The 25,452-nt window shown below is 40.6% G+C and overlaps 1 protein-coding gene across 1 annotated transcript in view; it reads left to right on the forward strand.

Moving 5' to 3' along the window:
- Window positions 1-25,452, forward strand: part of slc24a3 (solute carrier family 24 member 3) — a 107,756-nt gene that overhangs the window by 75,337 nt on the left and 6,967 nt on the right. Inside the window, exons 3-12 of the mRNA XM_012854703.3 lie at window positions 10,333-10,409; window positions 13,643-13,717; window positions 13,815-13,899; window positions 14,073-14,176; window positions 14,546-14,620; window positions 14,783-14,808; window positions 14,911-14,964; window positions 17,857-17,984; window positions 21,698-21,858; window positions 25,125-25,365. Of these exons, the coding sequence (XP_012710157.2) occupies window positions 10,333-10,409; window positions 13,643-13,717; window positions 13,815-13,899; window positions 14,073-14,176; window positions 14,546-14,620; window positions 14,783-14,808; window positions 14,911-14,964; window positions 17,857-17,984; window positions 21,698-21,858; window positions 25,125-25,365 (1,026 nt within the window). The remainder of the gene's footprint in view (window positions 1-10,332; window positions 10,410-13,642; window positions 13,718-13,814; window positions 13,900-14,072; window positions 14,177-14,545; window positions 14,621-14,782; window positions 14,809-14,910; window positions 14,965-17,856; window positions 17,985-21,697; window positions 21,859-25,124; window positions 25,366-25,452) is intronic.

Here is a 25,452-nt window from a genome sequence, read left to right on the forward strand (position 1 = left end):
TGTATTGCTACATCCTTGTTGGGGATGCTGTGTATAAAAAATGTAAGCAAGTATTCCTACCAGCAGGGCATTAACTTGAGAAGAACCTCATTGACTGTGTTACTTATGCATATAGTAGAGTAAGAGACCATGTCTTTGTGTGGTACTTTGATTGCTGTAAAAAGATGAGTGTATAAAGAGGAATCTTGGCTCAGTAACTAAAGGAGATAAACCTTGCTAAAGGTCTTTCTTTCCATTCACATTTCTTCTCTCTCTTTCCTTTCATCACTTTCATCACTTGTTCAGCTCCACGTCATGTCAGGCTGCAAACCTTCCCTCTCTGTGCCTTGCCTCCCTCTCTGTGCTCCTGTCACTTCGGATGAGCAGACGCCCTCGTTTTGTTTTCGGGACATACAGGGCAATGCTAAGGCTCCAGCCGCCTGACTCACAAGCTCTTGGCTCTAGGGAAGGAAGAATGTCACTGTGCATTGAGTTGCCTTCATGTTACACAAGGGCACGCGCTCAACTCACAGACACACAGCGAAGGATGAGCACACAGAGCCTCCTGGCGCACAGTGAGCCAAGCAAATCCCAAACACACACAGTGACAGTGGGCTGATGCTATTTTTAACTGCCTACTCCAATACACGCGCATATTCAACAGGAAACACACATGATGACAGAGAAGCAGCACATTTCTTCTTGTCGGGATTGGCTGCTGATGTCAGATGGGAATAGATGCATCATCTCTGTAAGGGAAATGTCTGTATTTGGGATGTGATGGCACCTAGTGGTATAAACCACTAACTGCGGCCACTCCTAACTTTAAAGTTAAGTGTTAAAAGCTGACCCAATAACAGTGGAAAAACTAAGAAATGCTCATCCAGATCCAGTGTTTGATATTTTCCCTGAAGTAACAATATGCTTTTATGGCAGAAGGGTGAATTTAATAGTATGAAAGCATTTATTTATTTTATTACTGTGCACGGATTCTACATATCTGTATAGGGGCTCAGATATCTCGCATTAAAGATTTGAAAGTTGACTGCATTCAGCTTCAAATCTTCTATTTATCACAGTAGTAGCAACCATCTTTCAGACAGACAGATGTATTAATTAATTACAAGCCAACAAAAAGCTTATACCCTTACCCCCAGATTCCACATCCTTCGTGTTTGCTCTGTTCCATTCATGTCTGACCAATGGAGCAAGTGCATTGTTGTCAATTAATGAGAATGGTTCCACATTCACGGTGACTACTCCTAATGTCACCGTCCACGGACCCATTTTCCATCATTCACCATCAAATTACCAAACAGCTCTAATTTTCTGTTCCATTCCAGTCGGTCTGGCTCTGACTGGGTCAGGCTCCACAATTCCAGTCGTAGCAAACAGGAAAACGAACACCAAAAACATCCAGTTTGTCAAAGTTAAATAGTGTAAATAGAGATAATCAACCTCAAATAAAAAAAATTTTTGATTCAAAATAATGTTAACTGTTTTATTCAAATATCAGATGCAAACCACTCTTTTTGCACCAAATAAGCAAGCAGATTTGTCATTTCAACATTTAATTTGAAATGTGGTTTTCCTCTCCACATAGCTTTGTATTCTGCTTGTAATGATGATGATCATACATGTTCTCCTCAGGCTTCAAGAAACTTTGGAGTGGAGCTAGACGGAGTAACCGCGGACCTAGTAGCCTATGCTATTCACGGATTTACGGAGGTAGTCCATAATGGAAAAGACACGTACAGGAGCGGAGGATGTGGAATTGTGGAGTTACTCTCAATTTTTAGATCAGTTCTCAGATTTCTTATCTGATTTACTGTTGATATGGTCATTGTAATTGGGGATTTCAACATTCAAACACACTAGACAAAGCCTACACAAACATTAAGGCAGCTTTCAAAGCAGCCCCCACCTTGGGTCATCAGACCATCTCTCTGTTATGTTAATTCCTGCATACAAGCCTCTGCTTATCAGAGGGAAACCTACAGTGCCTCATCTGCAGGACTGTTTTGACTGCATAGATTGGGACATTTTCAGAGAGGCTGCAACTGAAAACCAACGCACCAATGCATGCTGAATCTGCATCTGCATACATCCAAAAGTGCATGGAAGATGTCTCTGCAACCAAGATCATCACCACACGGGCCAATCAGAAACTCTGGATGAGCAATGAGGTACGCAAAATGCTGAGAAAACAAAATTAAGTGTTAATGTGAGGTGACAGAAAGGCATTCAGATAAGTCAGAGCCAATCTGAACTGCACCATAAGAACAGCAAAGTGTGCCTATGGTCAGAAAATACAGAGATTTTTCTATAATCTGACAAACACCAGACGTGTGTGGGAAGGCACAAAAACACCTCCAGCATAATCTCCCTCAGCAATGGAGCCCCCCAGGCCTGTGTACTGAGCACACTGCTGAGGACCCAGGACTGCTGTGCCAGATTCAGTACGAACCACATCATTAAATATGTGGATGACACAACAGTGGTGAGTCTCTTTAGGGACAACAGCGAACTCAGCTACAGGGAGGAGGTGAAACACACTGGTGTGACAAAAGCAATCTGATCCTGAATGTAAACAAAACAAAATAGATTGTGGTTGACTTGAGGAAAAATCTGCCAATCAGTGGAGCTTGTCAACAGCATCAAATTCCTGGGGATGCAGATCACAGACACTTTGACATTTGAGCAGCATCTGCACTTTCTGCATCACTGTCTGATTTTCAGTCTGGAAATGTGTAGAGAGTGGTGAGGACAGCACAGAGAATAATAGGGGGTTTTCAGCTGACGTCACGCTCACGTGACTACTCAGCGCGTCCGCCATATTGGGTGGCAGTCGTTTCGCACCGTTGACCTGCATTGTATGACGCCTTAGGCAGTATTGGAAGTGAACAATGGGGAAAACGTGTTTAATGGTTGGTTGCACGGCCCGTGGAGGTGGAGATCAACACTCTTTCTATCGCCTACCAGCCGTAATAGTGAATCAGTGTGAAAAAAACAAAACAGCTATCTGAACAACGCCGTCACCTATGGCTGACACGGATATCCAGGTCCGATTTGGACGGTGTTAAGCTGGAATACGCCAGAGTCTGCGGTGCTCACTTTGTCACAGGTAATTAACTGTTAAGTATTTAAAACATATAAGAAGAATATATTAATAATAGGGCTTGGGCGTTATGACTTATTACTTTCCGCGGCTGTCGTGTTGACTGCCTCCGCCGCCTCTACTGCCTATTACTACCGCATACTGTACTCCCTCTCTCAGCCGTGTTTTAATTTGATTAATTTCACCTTAACTTGATTTCAACCATGGTAAACCGTTGCTGTATTGTGGGCTGTAACAGCGCAACACATGATCGCCATGGGAAAAACATAGAAACAGATTAATTTTCCACCGCTTTCCTGCCTGGAGGCGCAACCACGGAGAACAACTGTTAGCGATAACAAAGAGTCGGGTCGCTTGGATCGCGGCTGTAAGTCGACCGAACATAACTTTCCACAGTATCCCGATGTCAATGAGAGTGTGTTCTAAACGTTTGAAACACATAGCAGCAAGTTAAAAGTACATTACATGCGCGAGTGGTTGTTAGCGCTAACGGTTAGCATGAGCCAGAGCCCGGCTGAGCGCAGCTTACCTTTGAACGAGTTACAGAGATAAAGAGATCGTCGGCTCGCTTGGATCGCGGCTGTAAGACCGAACATAACTTTCCACAGTATCCCGATGTCAATGAGAGTGTGTTCTAAACGTTTGAAACACATAGCAGCAAGTTAAAAGTACATTACATGCGCGAGTGGTTGTTAGCACTGGCGGTTAGCAGCTACTAAACTAGAATGTGCCAGCCCGTCTGAGCGCAGCTTACCTTTGAACGAGTTGCTGTGTTCCCACTGTTTGCTGGCTTTATGATCTGCAGCTCCTACCGGCGCCAATACGGTAAATACAACTTAATTTTGCACTGGTCATTGTTCTGCTTAAATAATTAAAGCCGCGAGCGGCGTCGATCGGCCTTGCAGCCAAGCGCCTTCGCGCACCGCCCGCCGCGGGCGGTGCAACACATTTGCGTCGGATTGTTTACATTTTTACCATCTTATTAAAACTCACCCGTCCACGTATGATGGCGATTTCCTTGATGTACATAACCAGATGTGAACTGGTTGTGAGCCTCTAGATCCTTGTAAGCTCTCATTTCCTCAAGAGTGTGCAGAGGGTTTTCACTGAACACCAGGTAATGCACTATGTCGCCGTGCTCTACATTTGGCCAATCATCTGGATTACGGCTAAACAAGGCACCGTGGAGGGCATACGGGTCCATATGGTCGATCACGGAACATTTCCTCAGATATACGTCCTTATCTGGTCGCTCTAGCGTGCTGGCGTACTTATCCATTCGCGATACGATAATACGTGTAAGACAACTAGAGATAAGGAAGTGTGCCACCCAATATGGCGGACCGGAAGTTGGCCAGTGACGTCAGTGAAAACACCCTATTGGGACAGTGGTTCCCTCTGTCACTGCTCACAGATGTTGCATGACCAGGACTCAGAAAACAATAGAAGACCCCTCCCACCCCATAATGGACCGTTCACTCTGCTGCCCTCTGGCAAGAGGTTCAGCAGTTTCAAATGCAGAACAACCAGATTCCACAAAAGCTTCATTCCACACATAATAAGACATGACACATGGTTTTACACATACCTTTTTGTACATATAAAATGTCTTGTTTTTTATTACTGCTACATTCCTGACAAAAGACAAATACTAATATTTATAATGTCTCTCTTTTGTTTTGTTTTTACTCAGAGCCTTGCAACATTTTGCTTAAATGTACTTTGTGAATGTGCAGTTAAATGTCAATAAAGTCTGTCTATGTCTAAGTCTTCATGGTGACACTAAAAGTGATTGCCTAATGTAGCCTTTAATGCTATCTTCGACTCAGTTGGTTTTGCTCAAAACACACACAGACATACCCACTTTTGTCTTCATGCTCAGGAGTGTGAACAAGTAACAGTTTTTCCTCAAATTCCTATCCTCTCTAACCATTTTTATTAACCTTTGAGTTTATTTAACCAAGCACTCCAACCCTGATATAATATTTAAATAAAGTAGATCATTTTCAGAGACTGCTGTAACAGCTTTTAAAGTCTCCTCCACATTTCCTCAGTTTCACAGAAAAACATAGCAGGCAATAGCCATTCAGTTTATACCCCTTCACAAATTTATTTTTCATAGTATTACTGCAATTTGGATTAAACAATGTAGCCCCCTTTAAAAAGCAGGTAATTACTTTCAGGCGCTCGGGGGCAGGGGGGGGGGGCTTATTGTGTAGGCCTGATCCGTGGCTTCCTCTGCCCCCACTTGCATTTAAGCATTGAGGGTTCTGGGTAGGCTGTCGGGCCCTACCAGTTTTAAACGGTCTTGAGAAGCAGATGGAGGCAGGCTCGGTGTCTTTTTCACACCCCTGTTCTCCAACTGCCACCCGGAGTCCGGGGTCTTGGCTGGTAGTGGACGTTGGGTCCGGACTGCGAGCCCCAGTCCTAGCGGACTGGGGCTCGTAGTTTTGCTCTCCCCCGTAATATGGGGGTTGGGGGGTTAAGGTATGGAGGGTAGGGTGTGGGGAGGTAGAACCTCAGGGTTTGTGGGGTGGGCTCTTGTTTGTTAGCACATTTGGTTCATGTTGGCCCCATCTCTGGGTTAATGACCCCATGGGTCGTCTGGTCTGGGACAAGGATGGGGGGGGGGGGGGGGGGGGGGTTAGAACCGAAACATGGACTGGGTAGGTAAGGTTGTGGTGGTCCCCCCCCCCCCCATCTTGATGTTAGGGTTCACCTCCTTGGTCCGGGGGCTGGATACCCCTATAGGGTGCTGGTGCCTGGACCTGGGAATATAGGATGTGTGTGGTGAGTGTGTGTGCTGCATCCCTTCTTTTTTATGTAGGAGTGTTTGCATGCGGGGCACTAGGGTGGGAATGTGTGAATGTGACTGTGTACGTGGTTTTCTGTTTGTCTATTTGTCAGGTGGTGTTTGACTTGCCCCCTCTCCTGTGACATATCAGGTCTCCACTAAGTGTGGAGCCCATCCCCCCAGTCCTGCTGCCCTCTGCTGGCTGATGTCTTGGCCTGCTGGTGCAATGGTGGTGATCGGTGGCCGGGGCAGTGTGCTCGGGCAGGTGCCAGCTCTCTCCTGGCGACTGCTTTGCGGGACCTCACCCCCCTCCCCGTGGCTCTGTCGGGCCTGGGGTCCCTGGGGCCCCTGGGGCCCATGGCTGGATCTGCTCCGGCGTAGCTAGCTTTTGGCGGAGCCCATGGGCTTATCCCCGCAGCTCCTTGGGGCTTTGGTGTTGTGGCTGTTGGGTGGTTTCCTGGGGCCCATCTCTCCTCTTTCCTCAGGTGGGGGTGGGGGCAGCTTTCCCTGTGTTGGCCCCTCGTGGCCACATTTGCTCTGGGGGTTTTGTTCCCCTGGCGTCTGCCTTGGTGCTCTGGGGGGTAGATCTTTGGCTCTTCCCAACCACTATTGAGCATTTTTCTTATGGATAAACCTTACATACATAAGTGCACACTCACAAATACCTACAGGTGCTTGGATTCAGGTACTTACACATTCACTTCTCACCTCTATTATCTTTAGCTGTCACTTTATACATTGTATATTAAATAATACTGTATATTCTTCAGTGATGGTATCAAGGCGTTGGTTATTTGGACCTGTGGTACTTTATTGGTTGATTTTGCTGTTCTTCTTATATATATCTAGCAGCTGAAGAAGCAGACTCAAAAGATGTTATATTGCTCTCTCCCTTTTCTCTCCTCTTTCTCTTTCACCTTTCTCCCTTTTGGCATTTTGTCTCACTTGTTTCTCTCCTTTTTTTCCTCTTCTATGTTCTTATTTCTGTGTCCATTGAACCTGAAATAGTCCCAGCATAAATTCTAATAATGCTTCTTGCAGATATGAATCAAGTGGAGCACAATAGCGAAAGCAGTAAGGCTCCACTTGTGAAAGTAAAATCTGTTACGCTCCTTTTGGCATTAAGACAACAATTTATATTGCTACATTGTCAGACAGGACACAAAAAAGTATAAGACATTGCTGCAGTTATCTACTCCATGCAGTCAGCTTGATTTCCTTAAACAGAACTTTACTGTATTGTTTAATAACCAGTTGTTTAATAATCATCTTTGAATCTATCTTTTTTTGTAAAGTTTGGCACTATATAAAAATATGGAACTGAAATAAATCACTTTCCAAATAAACTCTGTGGGCAAACAGCTTGGGACCCTCCATCAGGGAAAGTCTGCATGCATCAACTGCATTGATTCTTATGTAAACCCCTTCATATCCACAGAAAGTATGCAGTCCTCTGTGTTTGACAAAACAAAGTGGTGGGGCAGAAAACCTTTTCATGCACTGAAACATTTATGGCTGATTGTGCCGTAAATGAAAAGCCGTTCTTTTTATTTTATTGAAAGCTATTAGGTTGAATGAATAAGTACAGTCATGGTGAAAAGAAAGTACATCACCTTCAAATATGAGGATTTTACGTATTCTTTGTGTCTGTTAAAAAAAACGTACTTCATCTTTCTGTCATAAACATTGACAGTGTTGTGTGTTTGTATGAGGCAAGGCAAGTTTATTGATATACCAGAACAATCCAGTGTGTTACAGGACATCAAAAGAAAGGCAAATAGAAAATAAAGCATTGCATGGAAGAAACCAGTGTTAAAATCCAGACACTCAACAGCCTATATTTACTGTCAATATATATAAGAATGGATTGTGTGTATGTTTAAATCCTAGAATTAGAACCTTTTCTTTTCCATGACTATAAGTAAGGAAGTAAAATGCACACAAGTAAACAGTGAGGTATGTGAAGAAATAAGTGAATAAAAAAGTTAGGATTAAATACAATTAGAGAAAAAAAATCTAATAAGTGAATAAATGACTAAATATGTACCTTCATAATTAAGTATGTAAGTAGCTCATATCTTAGCATTTACATTGACTTTGACAGGGGAGGTCTATCGTCACGTCTTTGTTTTTCTTTCCATCTCTTTCTATTTCACTCTACTTTTACAACTGTTATATTGCATAAAAGAGCAACACACCATCAGCATCCCTCTGAAAAGTCCTGTTCTTGATTTTAGTGTGAAATCAGGAAGCAATATTCATTGCAAACCCATCATGGATATTGACTACAGGAGGGCTGTACCAGTTGCAGCCATATGTACCTGTGCACTTGTTTCTTCCTGTTAAAAGAGACATATCGTGCAAAATCCACTTTTTGGGCCCTTGAATAAAAAATGTTCATGTACTTGGGGTCTCTAAAGGTAGGTTTATATGAGGTGGCCCAGTAGTATTAATGTTATTTTAAGTAACAGAAGACAACTAAATCCAACAACGACACATAGTTAAGCTAGGAATAAGAAAAAGGTTGCAGTCTGTCTACTGTGGTTAGTGGCCGGCAAATTGTACATTAGACTGTCACCCTGCGCTGCCATCTAAAGATATCTTCCTGGCCATTGGACCATATGGTTTTACCTTGATAAATACTTCTCTTCTGACGTGTACCGGCTGCCTTGAAATATGCCATGGTACACCCACTTATTAAAAAAACAAACTTTGACCACAGTGTCCTTGAAAATTTTATACCTATTTCTAAACTACTGTTTTTATCCAAAGTACTGCAGAAGATTGTTTTTATTAAGCTCCAAACTTTTTTTAACAGGTAACAACCTATCTGAGAAATTCCAGTCTGGTTTTAAAGGCGAGCATAGTACAGAAACAGCTTTGCTTAGAGTATTCAATGATATACTTCTAACAGTTGATTCAGGACACATTGTGGTCTTATTGTTGTTGGATTTGAGTGCAGTGTTTGACACTATAGACCATGGCATCCTTTTATTTCGATTGCAGCACTGAGTTGGTCTTAAGGGTGGGGTTTTAGATTGGTTCTCGTCATATTTAAAAAATAGAAGTTTTTCTGTTCACCTTGATTACTGCTCCTCTGTGGCAGCCCCCCCTAAATTATGGAGTCCCTCAGGGTTCCACCTTGGGCCCTATTTTGTTTATATTGTACCTGTAGCCTCTTAGACACATTTTTAAGGAATTTAACATCTCTTTTCACCTCTTTGCAGACATTGTACAAATATACATGCCCCTGAAGAAGTTAAACAATGAGAATGATTCCTTGCAGTCTTACCCAAGCTGTTTAGCAGAAATTAGATCATGGATGGAGCAAAATTTTCTTTTTGGATTACAATTAAAATAAAACTCAAATTAAAATAAAACTCAAGTTATAATGTTTGGACAAGAGAACCTTATTGGCAACCCTAATGAATTTCTTGGTTCCCTAACCCCTTTTTATCAACCTACTGTTAGGAATCTTGGTGTCATTTTTGATAGATGTTTGATGCTAGATAAACAAGTAAATTCTGTTGTGAAATGAGGGTTCTTTCATCTGCGCCTTCTAGCAAAGGTGAAATCTAGCTTCTGCTCTCGAGACTTTTAGGAAATTATCCGTGCTTTCATTACCACACGCTTAGATTACTGCAACTCACTATATAAAAACATGGACCAATCCTTTCTACAGCATCTCCAAATGATTCAAAACGCTGCAGCTCAACTCTTAACTAGAACCCAGAAGCGCAAACATATTACCCCAGTATTGCCTTCTCTGCATTGGCTCCTGTATCTTATCAAATTGATTTTGAAATTACTTTATTGGTTTTTAAAATTTCAAATGGCTTAGCTACCGCTTACCTCCAAGATCTTCTGAAGGACCACTCCATTTCCAGAACACTACAATGAAACAATAAACTTGTACAAGTTCCCAGAACCAGATTTAAAAGTAGAGGAGTCCACACATTTGCCGTTACTGTACCTTATATGTGGAACAGGTTACCCCTGAATATAAGATCTGCCCAAAATTTGAAACATTTTAAATACATTCTGACTACCTGTCCTATTTGTTCTTATTTATTGTGTTTTATTCAAATGTGCTTAATTCTTTCATGAAAACTGTGCAGCACTTTTGTGCAGTTACAAGCTGTTTTAAAGTGCTTTATAAATAAAATTGACATTGACATATTTTAAAGCTCGGCATCTTTTCCTTTTAATCTTTGCTGAAAATCAATGTGGTGTTTACTTCTCTTCACTGAGACGTTCTTAACCATCTCATTTTTATACTCCTTTATAAACAGTAAACAGTAAAATGTTTATCAGTGCAAACACTCGTGTTATATACAGATCAGTGTTTGCTATGATCTGTATATAACCACTGTACTTAATGTGAAATTCCTGAAAATTTTGGCTTTATTAACACCCTTTTTGTTGTTTTCCATCTTTGCAGCAATCCATGAGTTCCCCAGAGACTATTTCACCAACCAGGAGCGCACTGAGGGAGCTGTGGGCCTTCATGTTCTCTGTGTAAGCATTCTGTATTAAAATTGAGTGCATTTTCTTAAATATAACCCTGGCATATGCAAAAGCAGGTCTGCATTTTAAATGAATAACATTCATGACATAAAGCTTCTGTGATAATCAGGAAAAAAGCTTTTTAAGAAGCCAGCATTGGAGATGCATAAAAAATACCAGACAGATATAGTTTAGCTTGACTGTTGCCAGTAGGCAGAATAAAGCAATTTACCTTCAGAGGTCCCCTGATCAGTAAATAGATTCCACTGGTGTGTAATGCAATGTCAGTCTAAATGCAGCTACTCCGTTTCTATTCCAAGCTTTGAACATTTCCCAGAGCTTTGTTCAATCCATCATCTGAACATGGAGAGAGGATGGGCCACCTGCAGACCTATCAAGACATGGACGTCCACTTAAAACAGGCTGGACAAGGAGACCATTAAGCAGATCAGATCTGCAGAGATCCAAAGCTCAGGCGGACAAATCTGTCCACAGGATAAATATGTGGCAGAAGGTGCTATGGTCTGAGGAGACCATGATGGGTGACTGAAGACTAACACTTTGCATTGGTCTCAATACATCATTCAGAACTTGAAACATGATGGTGGTAGTATAATGCTTCTCTTTAGCAGGGACAGAGAAGCTGATCGGAATTAATGGGAGGATGAATCAAGCTAAACCCAGGACAATCTTAAAAGAAAACCTGTTAGAGGCTGCAGAAGACCACAGAATGGGGTGGAAGTTCATTTTCCAGCAGGACAACCATCTTAGAAACATATTGCCCCAGTGGTATGGATCAAAACAGGTGTTAGAATGGTCTTGTCAAAGTTTGGACTTAAATCTAGCAGACAGTATGTGGCAAGACTTGAAAACAGATGTTTACAAATGTTCTCCATCCAATCAAATTAAGCTTGAGCTGTTTTCCAAAGGAGAATGAGCAGAGATGTCTAATTAGTCCTGTAATCTGAAACACTAAAGTGTAACAAATGCATTAAAACAAGAAATCACAAAGGGGCAAACACTTTTACCCACCACTGTAATAGTGAGATATTAGTTCTGTAGTTCAAAGCCAGTAGAGATGTAGCCTGAAAACCTGCAGGTGAACCTGTAGCCAAAGGAATTTCTACAAAATCAAAGTGGCTGAATGCTAATACACATCACACCTTTCAAATGTCTTCCTTTTTTTAGATTGTAAAACAACTCTGTGTTGGTTTGTCACATCAAATGCCAAATGCAGAGGTGAAAGCAAATGTATCCCACTGTAGAAGTGTCATAGTAAAAGTCCTTCTTCTTCCTGTTCATCTTGCAGGAGCTGTTTCCATTGGCTGACACCTGTTGGTGTTGTTTCCTCATTGAGAAAAACACCACATGCTCAAACCAGTCGCCTGAAGGAACATAAATCTATTACATTTTCCCAAAACTTTCACTGCAATGATGAGTGCCCATATTCACAAAGAATCCTAAGACTAAAAGTAGATAGTAAAAACGTCATTTTAGGAAATAAAATCTTTGAATTTCCTGAATTCGAAGATTTTTCTTAGAATTTTAGATAAAAGTTATTCAGAAAGCATCTTAGGCCTTAAGAGAGCTCCTAAAGTAGAACATGTTTGGAGCAGTGAGGAGGAATTTTAGCAAGCCTAAGAGTGTCTAAAGCAGGGAAGATGTGGAAACAGCGAGAGCTGATTGGCTTATTCACCACCGTAGAGGAAATGAGCACATAAACTTCTGTAATAATCATACAATTATTATGTAGACAAGATAAACTTTATCATCCCAATAGGGGGAAATTAATTAGGGTTTTCAAAGGCACAACTCTAGTTACATAATTTTAATTGAGGATAAATAAATAACAGGAAGTAATTCTGAATAATAAGTGGAGAAATTTTAAAAGAATATCTATAAAAGAGGTGAGAAACTATTTTCTATATTGTACATGTGGATGTCAGTAGCTGTATTGAAGTATTAAGCTGTTGCCTCAGTCTACGAGCTAAACGTAATGCAAAGTCTGTGGATGTGAACTGTTTCAATGTTTTTGTATATGGTAACTACACAGAAACTGGGCAACCATATGTCCACCAGTAGTACAACTTTGGACGTCTTGAATGTATTTGAAATAGTCCCAGGACTGAGTCCAAGTCCTGTAGAGTTACAAATCCTTTGTTTTCCTTGCCCCTGCCCCTGTGGTGACGCACACAGTGTCCTGTCTTATGACCCTTTGTTCTAGGAATCTAGCTAGCAGCTAGAGGCTAAACCATGTTTGCATTTCCATGAACGCACCCTGTTTTGGCCGCCCTAACAGTGATCAAAACCATTAATGAATGTTCCATTTCTGCATACACACTCCAAGTTCATCCAAAGGTTTGTTTATTTCACATGATTTGCTGGTGCTGGTTGACAATTACCACATGCTGGAATCAAAGTGAAGCTTTATGATTACCTGTTTAATTGTCTAGAAATGCTGGTACAAATTTGTCGTTTTTCAGTTGCTTGTCTATTCTCATTGGATTGTTTTGCATTTTACCTTTAATTATTAGTCAGTAGCTGTGTTATTCTAGTTAGTTAAGGAGTTTTTGACTGAAATAGTTTTGATTGTATCAGGGGGACTTGGTTTAATAAACTCTCATAGATAAAGAGAAACTTGTGTTTATTTTCATATAAGAGAGATTTGCTGTCTGAAGGTTACTGCTCAAATTACCCCTTTTCAAGTTAATATTTGATCATAAATTGTATGGTGATTTGGATAATTATTAACAATGGCAAAGTGCTGTAAAAACTCGCAATTATTAACGGTTACTAGGACTAAACAACTCCAAATGTCCACCACAAGGTAGAACCTCCAAAGTGCTGGCAATTTTGATTATTGATAATTAATTATTCATTCCAATTATTAATTGAGCATTAAGTGCTAGTAGTAACCCAAGCATAACAAATCCCTAGTGCACTTAAAAAAATTTAAAAAATAAAATGATGTATATATATATATATATATATATATATATATATATATATATATATATATATATATATATATATATATTTGTTGTGAAGGATTTTTGGTATTACAAATTAATAACTTTGATTCTTAATTAGAATTTCTATACTCATAGTTAAAACCACAAAGAAAACAAGATACTTGGAAATGTCCGGATTTCACTTTAAACAGATGAAAATTAGCACAGGTTCTCTTTCAGCAGATGTAATGGTTGGGTGAGCATATACACTGTGTATTTTTTTGGTCTGTGCAGGCAGTCTACATGTTTTACGCCCTGGCATTGGTCTGTGATGACTACTTTGTTCCCTCGCTAGAGAAGATATGTGAGGTAAGAAATTGATGCTGGTCATCCTTGCATCTCTAGACAACCACTGATTCCTGGGGTTGGATTCCTGTGCAGAAAATCTGTCTCTTCTATCCAATAGCGTCTTCAACTGAGTGAGGACGTGGCGGGGGCCACCTTCATGGCAGCTGGCAGTTCAGCCCCTGAACTCTTCACTTCTGTCATTGGTGAGAAACACACATATATAATTTTTCTCTTCAGCTTGACCTCATTAGCCATATTAAGACCTCATTTAGTAGTATTTCATGTGTCAGGTTAAAACTGACCTTGAATAATTCCATCTATAAAGGTAACCTCTAATCTCCCTGACACATAGAGAGCTGTTTCTTCTGTTGCACAGGAGTGTTCATCACTAAAGGTGACGTTGGTGTGGGTACCATTGTGGGCTCTGCCGTCTTCAACATTCTCTGCATTATTGGAGTGTGTGGTATTTTTGCTTTGCAGGTACAAGACAAAACTGACACACAAATATATAGTAACCTACATGGTTATCATGCATTTTAAACATAAAGTTGTCGCTGGGAAGTTCTAGCACATTATTATCTAGCCACGATAACACACAAGCTTATCAACTGACAGATTGAAAGAAACTCGTAAAGACTCTAAGCCAGACAGCCACATAGTGACCTGGGTTGGATCATTTGTTTGTTTGAAATCTTGAAATAAACCTGTTAACTGGTAGGAGTCCTTTATCAGGTTAATCCTAGAATAGAAAAGTAAAACCATAGTTACTGTGATGTTTTCTGTCATCACAGTACTTAGATTACAGATGTCCAAGTTTAATCATTGACTCGTTGTCTCTCTGTGTCTCAGACCATCCGTCTGTCCCGCTGGCCTCTCCTCAGAGACTCAGTCTACTACACACTGTCTATCTCTGCCCTTATTGTGGTAAGTGCTGTTGGCATTCTCTATCCAAATACTTGTTTGCTGGATAGGAAATTATTATTATTAACTATCATAATCCTGAATCAGTGTAGTCATTGTACATGTGATTAGAACATCGGTGTCCACAATACATTTAATAATGTGCTTCTCTCTTTCATGCAAAAGTTCATATATGATGAAAAGGTGGTTTGGTAAGTCAAGGACTGTTTGGACATTTGTCTCAGCATTTCACCAGAGTAAAACACTATTCACAGTTTTTTTGTTTTTTGTTTTGCTTGTCTTTTTTTTTTTAGGTGGGAAGCTCTGACACTGATTCTGATGTATTTCGTCTACATTTTGATCATGAAGTAAGTTTACAGAACTGAAATGAATAACCACTCACTTATAGCTTTTGACAGAAACTCTTTGTGTAATTTAGGTCATGCATGGGTTGGAGATACTTATCCCCCTTACCAAATCAAAATGTATATTTTAAAAAAGGTCAATTTTTTTATAATGATCCGAACAGTATTGGTGAACTAATATCTCACCATTACAGTGGTGGGTAAAAGTGTTTGCCCCTTTGTGATTTCTTGTTTTTGTGCATTTGTTGCACTTAAGTGTTTCAGATTACAGGACTAATTAGAATATTAGTCATAGGAGTAATGTGTAGGGGGATGTGGGGGGAGGGGGGATGGTTGTTCGGAGGGGTTGTAGATGTAGATGTAGATGTAGAACCGCCACTGCTCCCTGGGGTCACTATAGGCCCGTTTACACTACACTTTTTTAACCGAGCCGAGACCAGTCAAAGATAACTCTTGTGTGTAAATGGTCAGCAGACATAAACAGACCGCTCTAACTGCAGACCAGTTCCTGAGTAGGTCTCGGACTGTTTTTTTTCTGTCCCGGTTATCTGATAACGAAGAGCGCATGAGCAGACCGCGTCATCCCCTTACAGTCAGCTAACTGTCCGTGGTTTTTCCGTCGTGTCTGGCTGCACGTCCAGATTCACACTCCATTCAGACAAATTTTTAGACATTCATAAAAATACTAGCTTCCTTACCATGCCACACTTCCAGAGATGATTCTGCTTAGCAGTGTGATGAACCTCAGCGTCTGTTGTTGTTTCCTGCGTCAGTAAATCCTTATTAGACGTTCGTTTGTCTTATCCACGTCCCAAAAGCCGACTCTGTCCAACCATAACATCCTGAATGTTACGGGCGCCGCCATTTTGATTTGCTTTTTCCCGCCTTCAATCCCAGAGAACAGCAGTACCGCAGATCGTCACTAGGAGGCGAGGAGCAACCAAGGAACCGGGATAGCGTGATGTGTAAACGGACGTCAGAACAAGGCTCGGCTTGGTTAACTGATCCAAGCTCGGACTGGTTTCGGCTCGGCTCGGTTTAACAAGGGTAGTGTAAATGGGGCTTTTGTGTTCATCACAGATCCTGAGTGAGTGAAAGCTAAGCTTTCCAATTATGTCAAACTTGTATAAATCAAAAAAGAGTTGAAGACGATATGACAATTTGAATCTTGGCACTCTACAAAGAAGATTAGTTAGAAAAAGGCACCAAAGTTTGTTTATAATTGCCTGGGAATGCAGGCTGGGCAGTATGAAATGCTGTTAATTTGAATGGCTTTGCCTACCTTGCTGCAACACCTCCCACCCTGTCAATAGTGTCCATGTAACCTCACGGCAATGATGCGAACTCAGCACAATTTTTCTATATGAATATAATGTACAGCGCTGCATTACAGTATTTGTGTTACATCTGTCCATTGAACAAAACATCTTTCAGCTGTCCAAAAAATTAAACCAAATTTGATGGTAACATACACCGTAATTACTTGACATTAATGAAATTGGTAAATGTCAAAGAAATTCCAAGCAAATTAAGGATAAAAGAAGAAACAAAGTAATTGAGAACCATCAGTCTGTAAAAGGCTTAAAGCTATTTCTAATGCTGTGGGACTGCAGAGAACCACAGTGAGAGCCTTAATCCTCTAATGGAGATAATATGGAACAGTGGTGGACCTTCCCAGAAATGGCTGGCCTACCAAACAAGGAGGCTAAGAAGACTAAGACTAAGAAGTCACAAAAGATCATAGAAACACTTCCAAAGTCCCTGCAGACTTCACACGATCAGAGTTCCTGACACCATAAGAAAGAGAGACAGGCCAAAAATGACCTAGTTCCAACCAAAAGCACTGCTAGAACAAGGAACATACAGTAAAGGTTTATCTCAGCTTTGTCAGAAGACATTGATTGTCACCCAAGATTTTGGGAAAAGATCACAATCAGAATCAGAAATACTTTAATAATCCCAGAGGGAAATTGTAGTTCCAGTACAACCATCCATTACATACATGACAAACATTTTGGGGGAACGATTGACTGAGGCCTTGCTGCCGAGCACCCCGCCTGACGCAGTTATTGTAAGGCGCTGCCTTTAACTCTGTGGAAAGAAGTCAGATGTTGAATTTCTTGGAAGGTGTATGTCAAATTATATTGAGCTAAAACTAATACAGCATTTCAGAAAAGGAAAATCAAATCAAAAGTTTAAAAAAATGGCAATGGTTGGAGCAATGGGCACAGATGAAACGTGTAGAGGTAATTAAGCTGAGGAAGCGAGAGCCATGATATGGCAGAGAAAGGAGAAGAACTTAACAGGAAACATGGTAAATGAATGGTATGAGTGGTATGACCTTAGTAAGGCAGTTCATGTCAGAAAACCCTCCCAATATGGCTGAATTACAACAATTCTGCAAAGTAGAGTGGGCCAGATTTCCTCCACAGCACTGTAAAAGACTTTTTGCCAGTTAGCACAAAAGTATGATTACAGTTGTTGCTCCCAAGGTTGGCCAAACAGGTAATTAGGCTGATAGAGAAATCACTTTTTCACTCAGGGCCAGGTAGGTTTGGATTTATTTCCCTTTATAATAAACACCATAATTTAAACAATGCATTTGTGTTTACTTGTGTTTCCTTTGTCTGACATTATAATTTATTTGATGACCTGGATTATTTATTTGTGACAAACATACAAAATGGAAGAAATCAGAAAGGGTGTAAAGACTGCTTCTCACCAACTGAAATAAATAACTGAAATTTTATAAACACATAATGCCTCCAGCTAATGACGGCATTAGCTGGAGGCATGTAGAGATGGATCACTTTTGTTCTACAAAGAACAGGAGACAAAACTACCCATGTGACAGGGTCACAGTGTATTTGAAGATGACCTGAACTCCTGTTGCAGGATGAACTTCTACATTGTTCGTTTTATTGAGAGACAGAAGAAGAACGCATCTGGTTTAAGTAATGGAGCTGCTACTAACGCTGAACTCGATGATGGCTATGATGCTACTGCTGTCCTGCTGAAGAAAGGTACATCATTTATTTGATATCATTTCACATCTAGCTGTGCAGAAGGACTACTGTTCATCTTAAGGTCAATGTATCGAGATGGTGTGGACAAGATTGACTTCACGTTATCCTTTTATAGCAGGATTGCTGCATTTGAGGGAGGCATTGATGCTTCTCACCATGGACCGCGGAACGCATTTCAAATTGGTCGGGCCCATCAGTCCGGCGCGCATGCGTGAAAAACCCGGATGAAAGTGAACTACCCATTTATTTAACTTTTTTTTTCTGACGTTCCAGCACACACGCCCCGTATTTATTTCCACTTACAATCATTATATTACAGCTAACACAATATTTACAGAATAAAAATAGTTTAAAAAGAAAAGTCAAACTCACCCCTGCTCTAAATATTCCCGAAAAAGTGTCTCCGTCTGCCATTATGCTGGATGAAGTCCTATCCTCAAAGCATCCACTATGGTCAAAAGATCCCTGTGTGTGTGGGCGCACTTCAAGCTATTTAGTCTTTTCTGGGTCGTTGTTGATCTCAGATAGGTCTTGATACGACGGAGGGATGAGAAACACCTCTCAGCACTTGCAGTGGACACAGCCTTAAAGCTAGCTAAGCTAACGAAGCAAACGAAGTAGCGGTCATTTTGTTTACATCACATGACACAATCAGCCAATAGGGTAGTTCACGCGTGACGTCAGCGCTACGTCCAGGTCCGGCGTGTAGACACAAACAGTACTGTTCTCGTCTACTACATGACAAAACGGGTGATTTAGAGCGTAATTTTAGTTAGTTTATTTTTGGAATCTAAGCAATGCCTACGAGTTGTGCTCCCGGTTGCACACAGAGGCATTCCAAATCGTTGGATGTACGTTTCTGTCGTTTACCGAAGGAGGAAGGACGAAGAAAGAAATGGATAATTTCAATGAAAAGAGCGCAGGCAGACACTCCCAATGGACTGGGGGAGCCATCATACTACGACAGAATTTGCAGTCTACACTTCATCTCCGGGAAATACAACTTAATTCTGCTCTAGTCATTGTTCTACTTAAATAGCGGCGGAGGGGAGGTGGCGATCGCTACATGGGCCGGAGAAGCGGCTGCTACAGCAGCAGCAGCCGCTTCTGCGGCTGTCTGGAGCAGTTTCTCTGTTTGCGTCCGCCATTGTGTTCGCCTTTTGCCTACCAGTCGCGCATGCGCGAAAAACCCGGGTGAAAACAATAGCAGTGAACTACCCTATACATTTTTAGATGGGATGATTTATCGCTTTCTCATTGGAGAATGATGCTGCTGCCATAGACTATTGTGCATTTGAAAAAATAGCTATTGAATAATTTATTTTTATTTATATATATATATATATATTATTTTACATGTTTGATCATCAAAAGTAGGTAGGGCCGTGGCCCTACCGGCCCTACCGACCCTACCGGTTCCGCGGTCCTTGCTTCTCACCAATGATCTGATTCTTCCTCGTTTGTTTCTTGATTTTAAAAAACAATTCTTGGAAACAGATTAACATACATTTAGATTTGCTTAACCAAAGTAAAACTTAATTCTTTTTCCCAAGAATATTACAATTTAGTAAATTTTTCCACTTTTCCTTTTTTTTTTCTTTTTTTTCCCAGATTTAAACCTTTTTAACTCAGGTAATCCCCCAAACAAGTCTGTTTTAAGCTAACTCGTTTTGGTCAGTCATCCCCAGAGTAGCTGTGGCCATAATGTAGGTCACCACTGTCAGTGTGTAAATGTGTGAATGTAGTGTAAGTACAGGCCATTTACCATTAAACAGTCACAAGCACATCATATAATACAGAAGACAACTGAGAGGTGAAGGGTATATTATGAATAAAGTAAGAAAATTACTACTACTATTATGATAGAGTTTTATTTCCATTTTCACTATTAATGGCTCATAATTTTTTGAAAGAACAGTTATGGACTGAATTTATGTATTGCTTTTCTAGTCCTATCAACTTCTCAAAGCACTTTAGAAAGCACTAGAGCTATTAAACAGCCTGCCTCCTTGTTTTGGAATCAGATAGCAGACCATTTTGGACCAGCAGATTGAGAATTGAATTGCCATTGAATTACTTGTAAGGGCCAGGCCACTTTCACCCCTCTAATTAAATCCTACATCAGAGAACCAAAACTGTATGTGATCAGGTAAGTGTCATATCTGTTTTGTTTTGTTGTTACAACAGTCTGAGCTGAGAATGCTGCAACAAAGGGTCACGTGACCTAGAGTGGCACTCTAGGTCATGTGACCCCTTTCAGCGACAGATCTGACCCTCTAAAAATACATGGGCGAGTCTTAAAGATGGGCAGCCCGCATGGAGCATCAATATGTGCTCTATATTTACCTCAAAAATCATTTAATATATCTCAAATTAAGGTAACACTTGGGTCAAAACTTAAATGACACTGCTTTAAACCTGGATACAGTAATTAAACAACTGCAGGAGCAAGATGGTTTTTACTGGCAGTGGCAAGAGCCAAACATTAGCCAAGGTCAGGGCACTAAAGCAGGGTCATTGTCCAGAGATCACAAGATCAGTAGTTATACAAGGGCAAGCCGAGGCAGGGAAATCACAGGAACAGAAAAAAGCAGGTAAATGTGAAGATCAGGCATGGAAAAATGGTGGCCATGTAGTTGTAAGTGCTTCCAATAATCTGGCCCCTGCAGCAATCCAGTGTGGACTTCCAGGACACCGGACCTCAAGGCCCGGAAATGAAATCCCCTGTTCTACAGTATTACAGGCAATACTAGAGGGTCTCTTTTCATTCACTATCAAAAGGAAAGGCAAATATGCAACAGTTCACTGGGGTATTCATATTGCTTTTGCTTTAAGCATGATCACTTTACACTCACATTAGTTGGAAAATTCCCTGTTGAATTCATCTTGAAAGGCTGACTGCTCATCATTACTAAACACAATTCCAGTCCAAAAAATAATTAAAATAGAAAAATAGGAAACATTTACCAAGAGCAAAAAAATTAAGGATTTTCTAACGAATCATTTTATTGCCACATTCTACATTTGGAGATAAGACCTCTTTGATAATCCCTCAAGTGGTATTACCTTTAGAGCTATGAGAGATCCAGGTAATGAAGTGGGGACAAACTTTGTCTTAGTGACAACATACTGGTTTGAAAGTGCCCGATAGATTCAATTTGAAATAAGTCAGTACTGTTTTTTATGCTTGAAGGTTTCATAACAGAATGTTGGGTATCTTCAATAACATAAAACAGGTATTGGTAGAACCCCTCGCGACCCCACAAGGGATAGACGTGTTAGAAAATGGATGGACAGATGGAGGTATTGGTAGGATACATGAACTAACAGAATAAGTAAAATGCAAACTTAGCTCAAGATCTTTTAAGGTGCGTTCACATTCAATGCAAATATAGCAGGCTGAGTGACAGACTTACATGATATCCCTGTGCACAGGCACAACACAGAAGCGATGTGATGTTACGCGAGGCTATAGAGGCAATTCTAATGATGCAAAATGAATAATTTTGCCGATTAAAGCTGAACTTTTGCATCTTATAGCACCGCAACAACCAATCAGGATCTGGATGTGGTTGTGACGTGGGGTGAAAGATTACATTCTGTTTGTTTAATCTTTTTGCATGTCTGTGAGTTTTAGCACAGACAGGTGAATGATGCAGACACGTTTTCTGTTGGTCATAGTGCTGCTGCTTTGTGTGTGCTCTTAACAGCAAATCACCACAGAAAGCCATCTGTGCTGATGGTGGATGAGCTCCTCTCAGCATACCCCCATCAGCTGACCTTTTCTGAGGCTGGCATGAGGATCATGATCACCAGCCACTTTTCTCCAAGAACACGCCTCACCATGGCCTCACGGATGCTCATCACAGAGGTGAGGTCTTATTAAAGCCTGCCAGCTTGAGTAAAATGTAGCAGATGCCAGAGACATTGTTTCTGTAGACCTTTCACCTGTTCTGGGGAGGTCGCTGTTTTCATGCTTCTGTATCCAGGGGGCAAAGTTGTACTTCTCATACAAATATTTTATTGTAAAATATGCAATTTGATATGTGGCCACTGAATTATCCCCTCACATTTTTAATTAGAAGCACTAGCCCCTAACCCTGGTTCCCTGGAACCTCAATCTGGGATGTTTTAGATTGTTTGGTACCACTCCTGCACACCTGATTCATATGCAGTTGGCATCCCCACAGAAGTATGACATCGTGTCCTGCAGAAAACCTGTTGATGACCCATACACTTTTAAATAAGATGTGTGCAGTTTAAAACTTTGAGCAGTAGCAATACATAAGAACTGGAAGAATTCAATAAACAGAGTTTAAATATGATTTAAATGATTGCGATATAAGGTATTATTTAAAAAAAAATCTATCTTGTTCTTTATCTCTGTGGCATCTCTGCATTTGGGGCCAGTGGGGCCTGGCACTCCCTGCTGTTTGGTCTGTAGCTGCAGTCAGTAGTTCAATGAATACACTTGCAGCTGTTTGGCCGGGCAGTTGAGACTCACCATGCCGAGACAGAGTGTCCGTCTCCCGCCCGGGACGTTGCTTTCAAACTCACGCTGGCTTTCTGCAATCAGTTAAAAGCTGGAGTATTTCAGTCAGATGAAATCTAATGTCAATGTTTATTATTTTTCTCTACAAATAAAGTAATATTAGCTTTGTTCAGAAATTAGGGTCAGGGTTTAAATTGTTAAACATATTACTAATAAACAAATATTTGTGATTAATTTTATTTGGTGGTATATTTTTATATCTATGAACATGTAAATTTATTTTAACTACAAATAGCTGATATATGAATGAGAGTAAACTGAAACAACAAAACAGGAACATTTTAAACAAAACATCAGGATATGTAAAGGAAAATAAAACCATATAGGTATTTAGTGGAGATGGCGAGATCAGCCTCTGGGCTCTGTTTGTTTGGCTTGATAGCTGTGCTTAAAGGTATATAGCTACATTATATGCTTATAAAAAAGACCAAAAACCATTTGATCCTGATAAAATAAAGTTATATACACCAAACCTCCATACTGATAATGTTTTGATGGTCCTTTTTGTGGAAAAAAAAATAGCCCCAGCACCGGGCGTGATCACCAGATATAGCGTCAGATGCAGCGTCATCTACCAGCGGTATCACAGAACTATCATAATGTGGGTTTGCTTAATTAATAAAGCAGTATTAAATAATGCCGGACTGAATCTGACCCTCTGTGCTGCCTCGCAGTAAAACGGCAGCTTGGCGTGATTGAAGACCAACGATCTACAGCTTTAAGAGTCTTATATCAGAACATTTACTCACATCAATACACTCTGCGGTCACATCTGAGCCTCAGCAGGTTTAGCGTCCGCTTCAGTAAACACCAACGTTCATACTGTATTTCCAGCAGTGGTGTAGTGGTCCCTGGAGAAGTGGGTATACTCAAAATTTTTGCCTTTTTAGCCGCAGCTCAGAAAAATGCCGTTTTATAAATAATGACATGTCACACTGCTCTATTTAGTTTACCCAAAAATCCACCAACGTTCATGCTGTATTCCCAGCAACATTCCAGTCTTTTTCCTCTTGGAACAATATTTTTTTGCACTTTTTTTCACTGGATATTGGACCATTCTTTATTGTTTCACTGGCAGATGCTAATAGCCGTTTCCTTATTTTATCCCCTGCTGCACATGCACAGAGTTGTACTTCCACTGTTATTAAAAATAAACATATATTTACTAACAAGTAAGCAAAAACAATGTGCAAATGTCAAACTGATAACTAATACGCCAACAGGACATGATAATCTTTCATAAAAACTTTGAATGCAACCAGAGTGAGCTACTGACATTTAAATTAAAAAAAGTCAAAAACGTGGCTATGCACCTTTAATGCTGTCTCGGTTGCTAGGCACCAGACTTTACACTGAGGTAAGGGCAGGGACAACAGGTGAGGGCTAGACCATCCAAATTCACAGCCAGATTCTTCCGGTCTTTGCTTTTTCATGGTCGATGTAGGACCTGACCCTCGTAGACCGGGTCCTACGAAGGATGCAGCCCCTGAATTCGGACATAGTGTATATTCTTGTAAATAGCTGAATCTGATTTGAATCACCAGAAGTTTTTGTCCATACATTAGCTAAGCCTGTAGAGACATACCACAACATGTTTCCATAGGGTAGAGCAGGGGTGTCAAACTCATTTTGGTTGAGGGGCCGCATACAGCTTAATCTGATCTCAAGAGGGCCACATGAGTTAACTCATTGCAAGATTAAATAGAACTAATAAATGTGGACTTGTTGATTTTTATATTAAGTTAATTTCACTTTTACACAATATATTATGAATAACCTCAGCGTTTTTAAGAAAAATATGTGCAATTTCAACAATACTTTTACTCAGTTAAACATTTACTTTTGCATTATGCATAAGAACTGATCACAGTGATTATACAATGTTGAAAAACATTTATTCACATTTTTTGGAACTTAAAAACACTGTCCTGCATGACAAAATACATCAAACAGATAAAAATTAAGAAATGATTTGAATTTTTCCACACCTGAAGCTTAATCTGCTAATTAAAACACAGCGCCCCTCGTGGACAATATAGGAACTGCATATTTTCAATTAAACGAAGTACATGTTTTTTTCAATAATTGTTTTATCATTCTCTTCCTTTTATCTTGTCCACTTGTGAAAGACAAATCTGATGAGCTCTTTGTGGCATCTTATTGCCACATTGCCAGACAGGACACTGGAAAAAAAAAAAAAAAAATATATATATTTTTTTTTATAATGATAATGCATTTAGCCACAGGGCCGGACTAAATTGTTCGGCGGGCCGGATCCGGCCCGCGGGCCGTATGTTTGACACCCCTGGGGTAGAGTCATACAAAAACTACAAGCCACTTTTTGGTTGTATTAACATAATTTATTTTCTTCCATTTAATAAATGTGCAGTACTCTTGTCACATACAATCTTAAAGGCATACAGAGATAGGGTGTATACAGAGTTGTGTTTGGAATGGGACAATATTTCATAGGGTGTCATTACTTTTTAAAGCACCTACTAAACAAAAAGGTATGGTGGAATAGTCTTTGGAAGCTGGATCCATCTCTGTCAGAACTAACCCTGTCCTTGCTCTGCGCTGTACAGAGACAGCGACTGATCAACACCCAGACTCTGACCAACGGCGAATCAGATATTCCCATCAAAGCAGGGGGTAGGCGGAGCATTGAGAATGGGCTTTCCAGGGCTGCGAGGCGCCTCAGCATTCGCCGTGATGATCGGGAGGCAGGCAACGAGGCTGAGAACGAGGACAACGAAAACAATGAGAACGATGAAGAAGAAGAGGAAGATGAGGGAGAGGGACCCTTTGTACCCTTCCAGTGCCCGGGTGAGTTCTTGAAGAGATTCTTCAACACTGTTGTCCCAACCACTGTCCAAAAAGAAAGGTGTGTTGCAACACACTTGGTGTTATGGA

The sequence above is a fragment of the Fundulus heteroclitus genome, unplaced genomic scaffold (assembly GCF_011125445.2).
Source record: "Fundulus heteroclitus isolate FHET01 unplaced genomic scaffold, MU-UCD_Fhet_4.1 scaffold_37, whole genome shotgun sequence".
NCBI lineage: Eukaryota > Metazoa > Chordata > Actinopteri > Cyprinodontiformes > Fundulidae > Fundulus > Fundulus heteroclitus.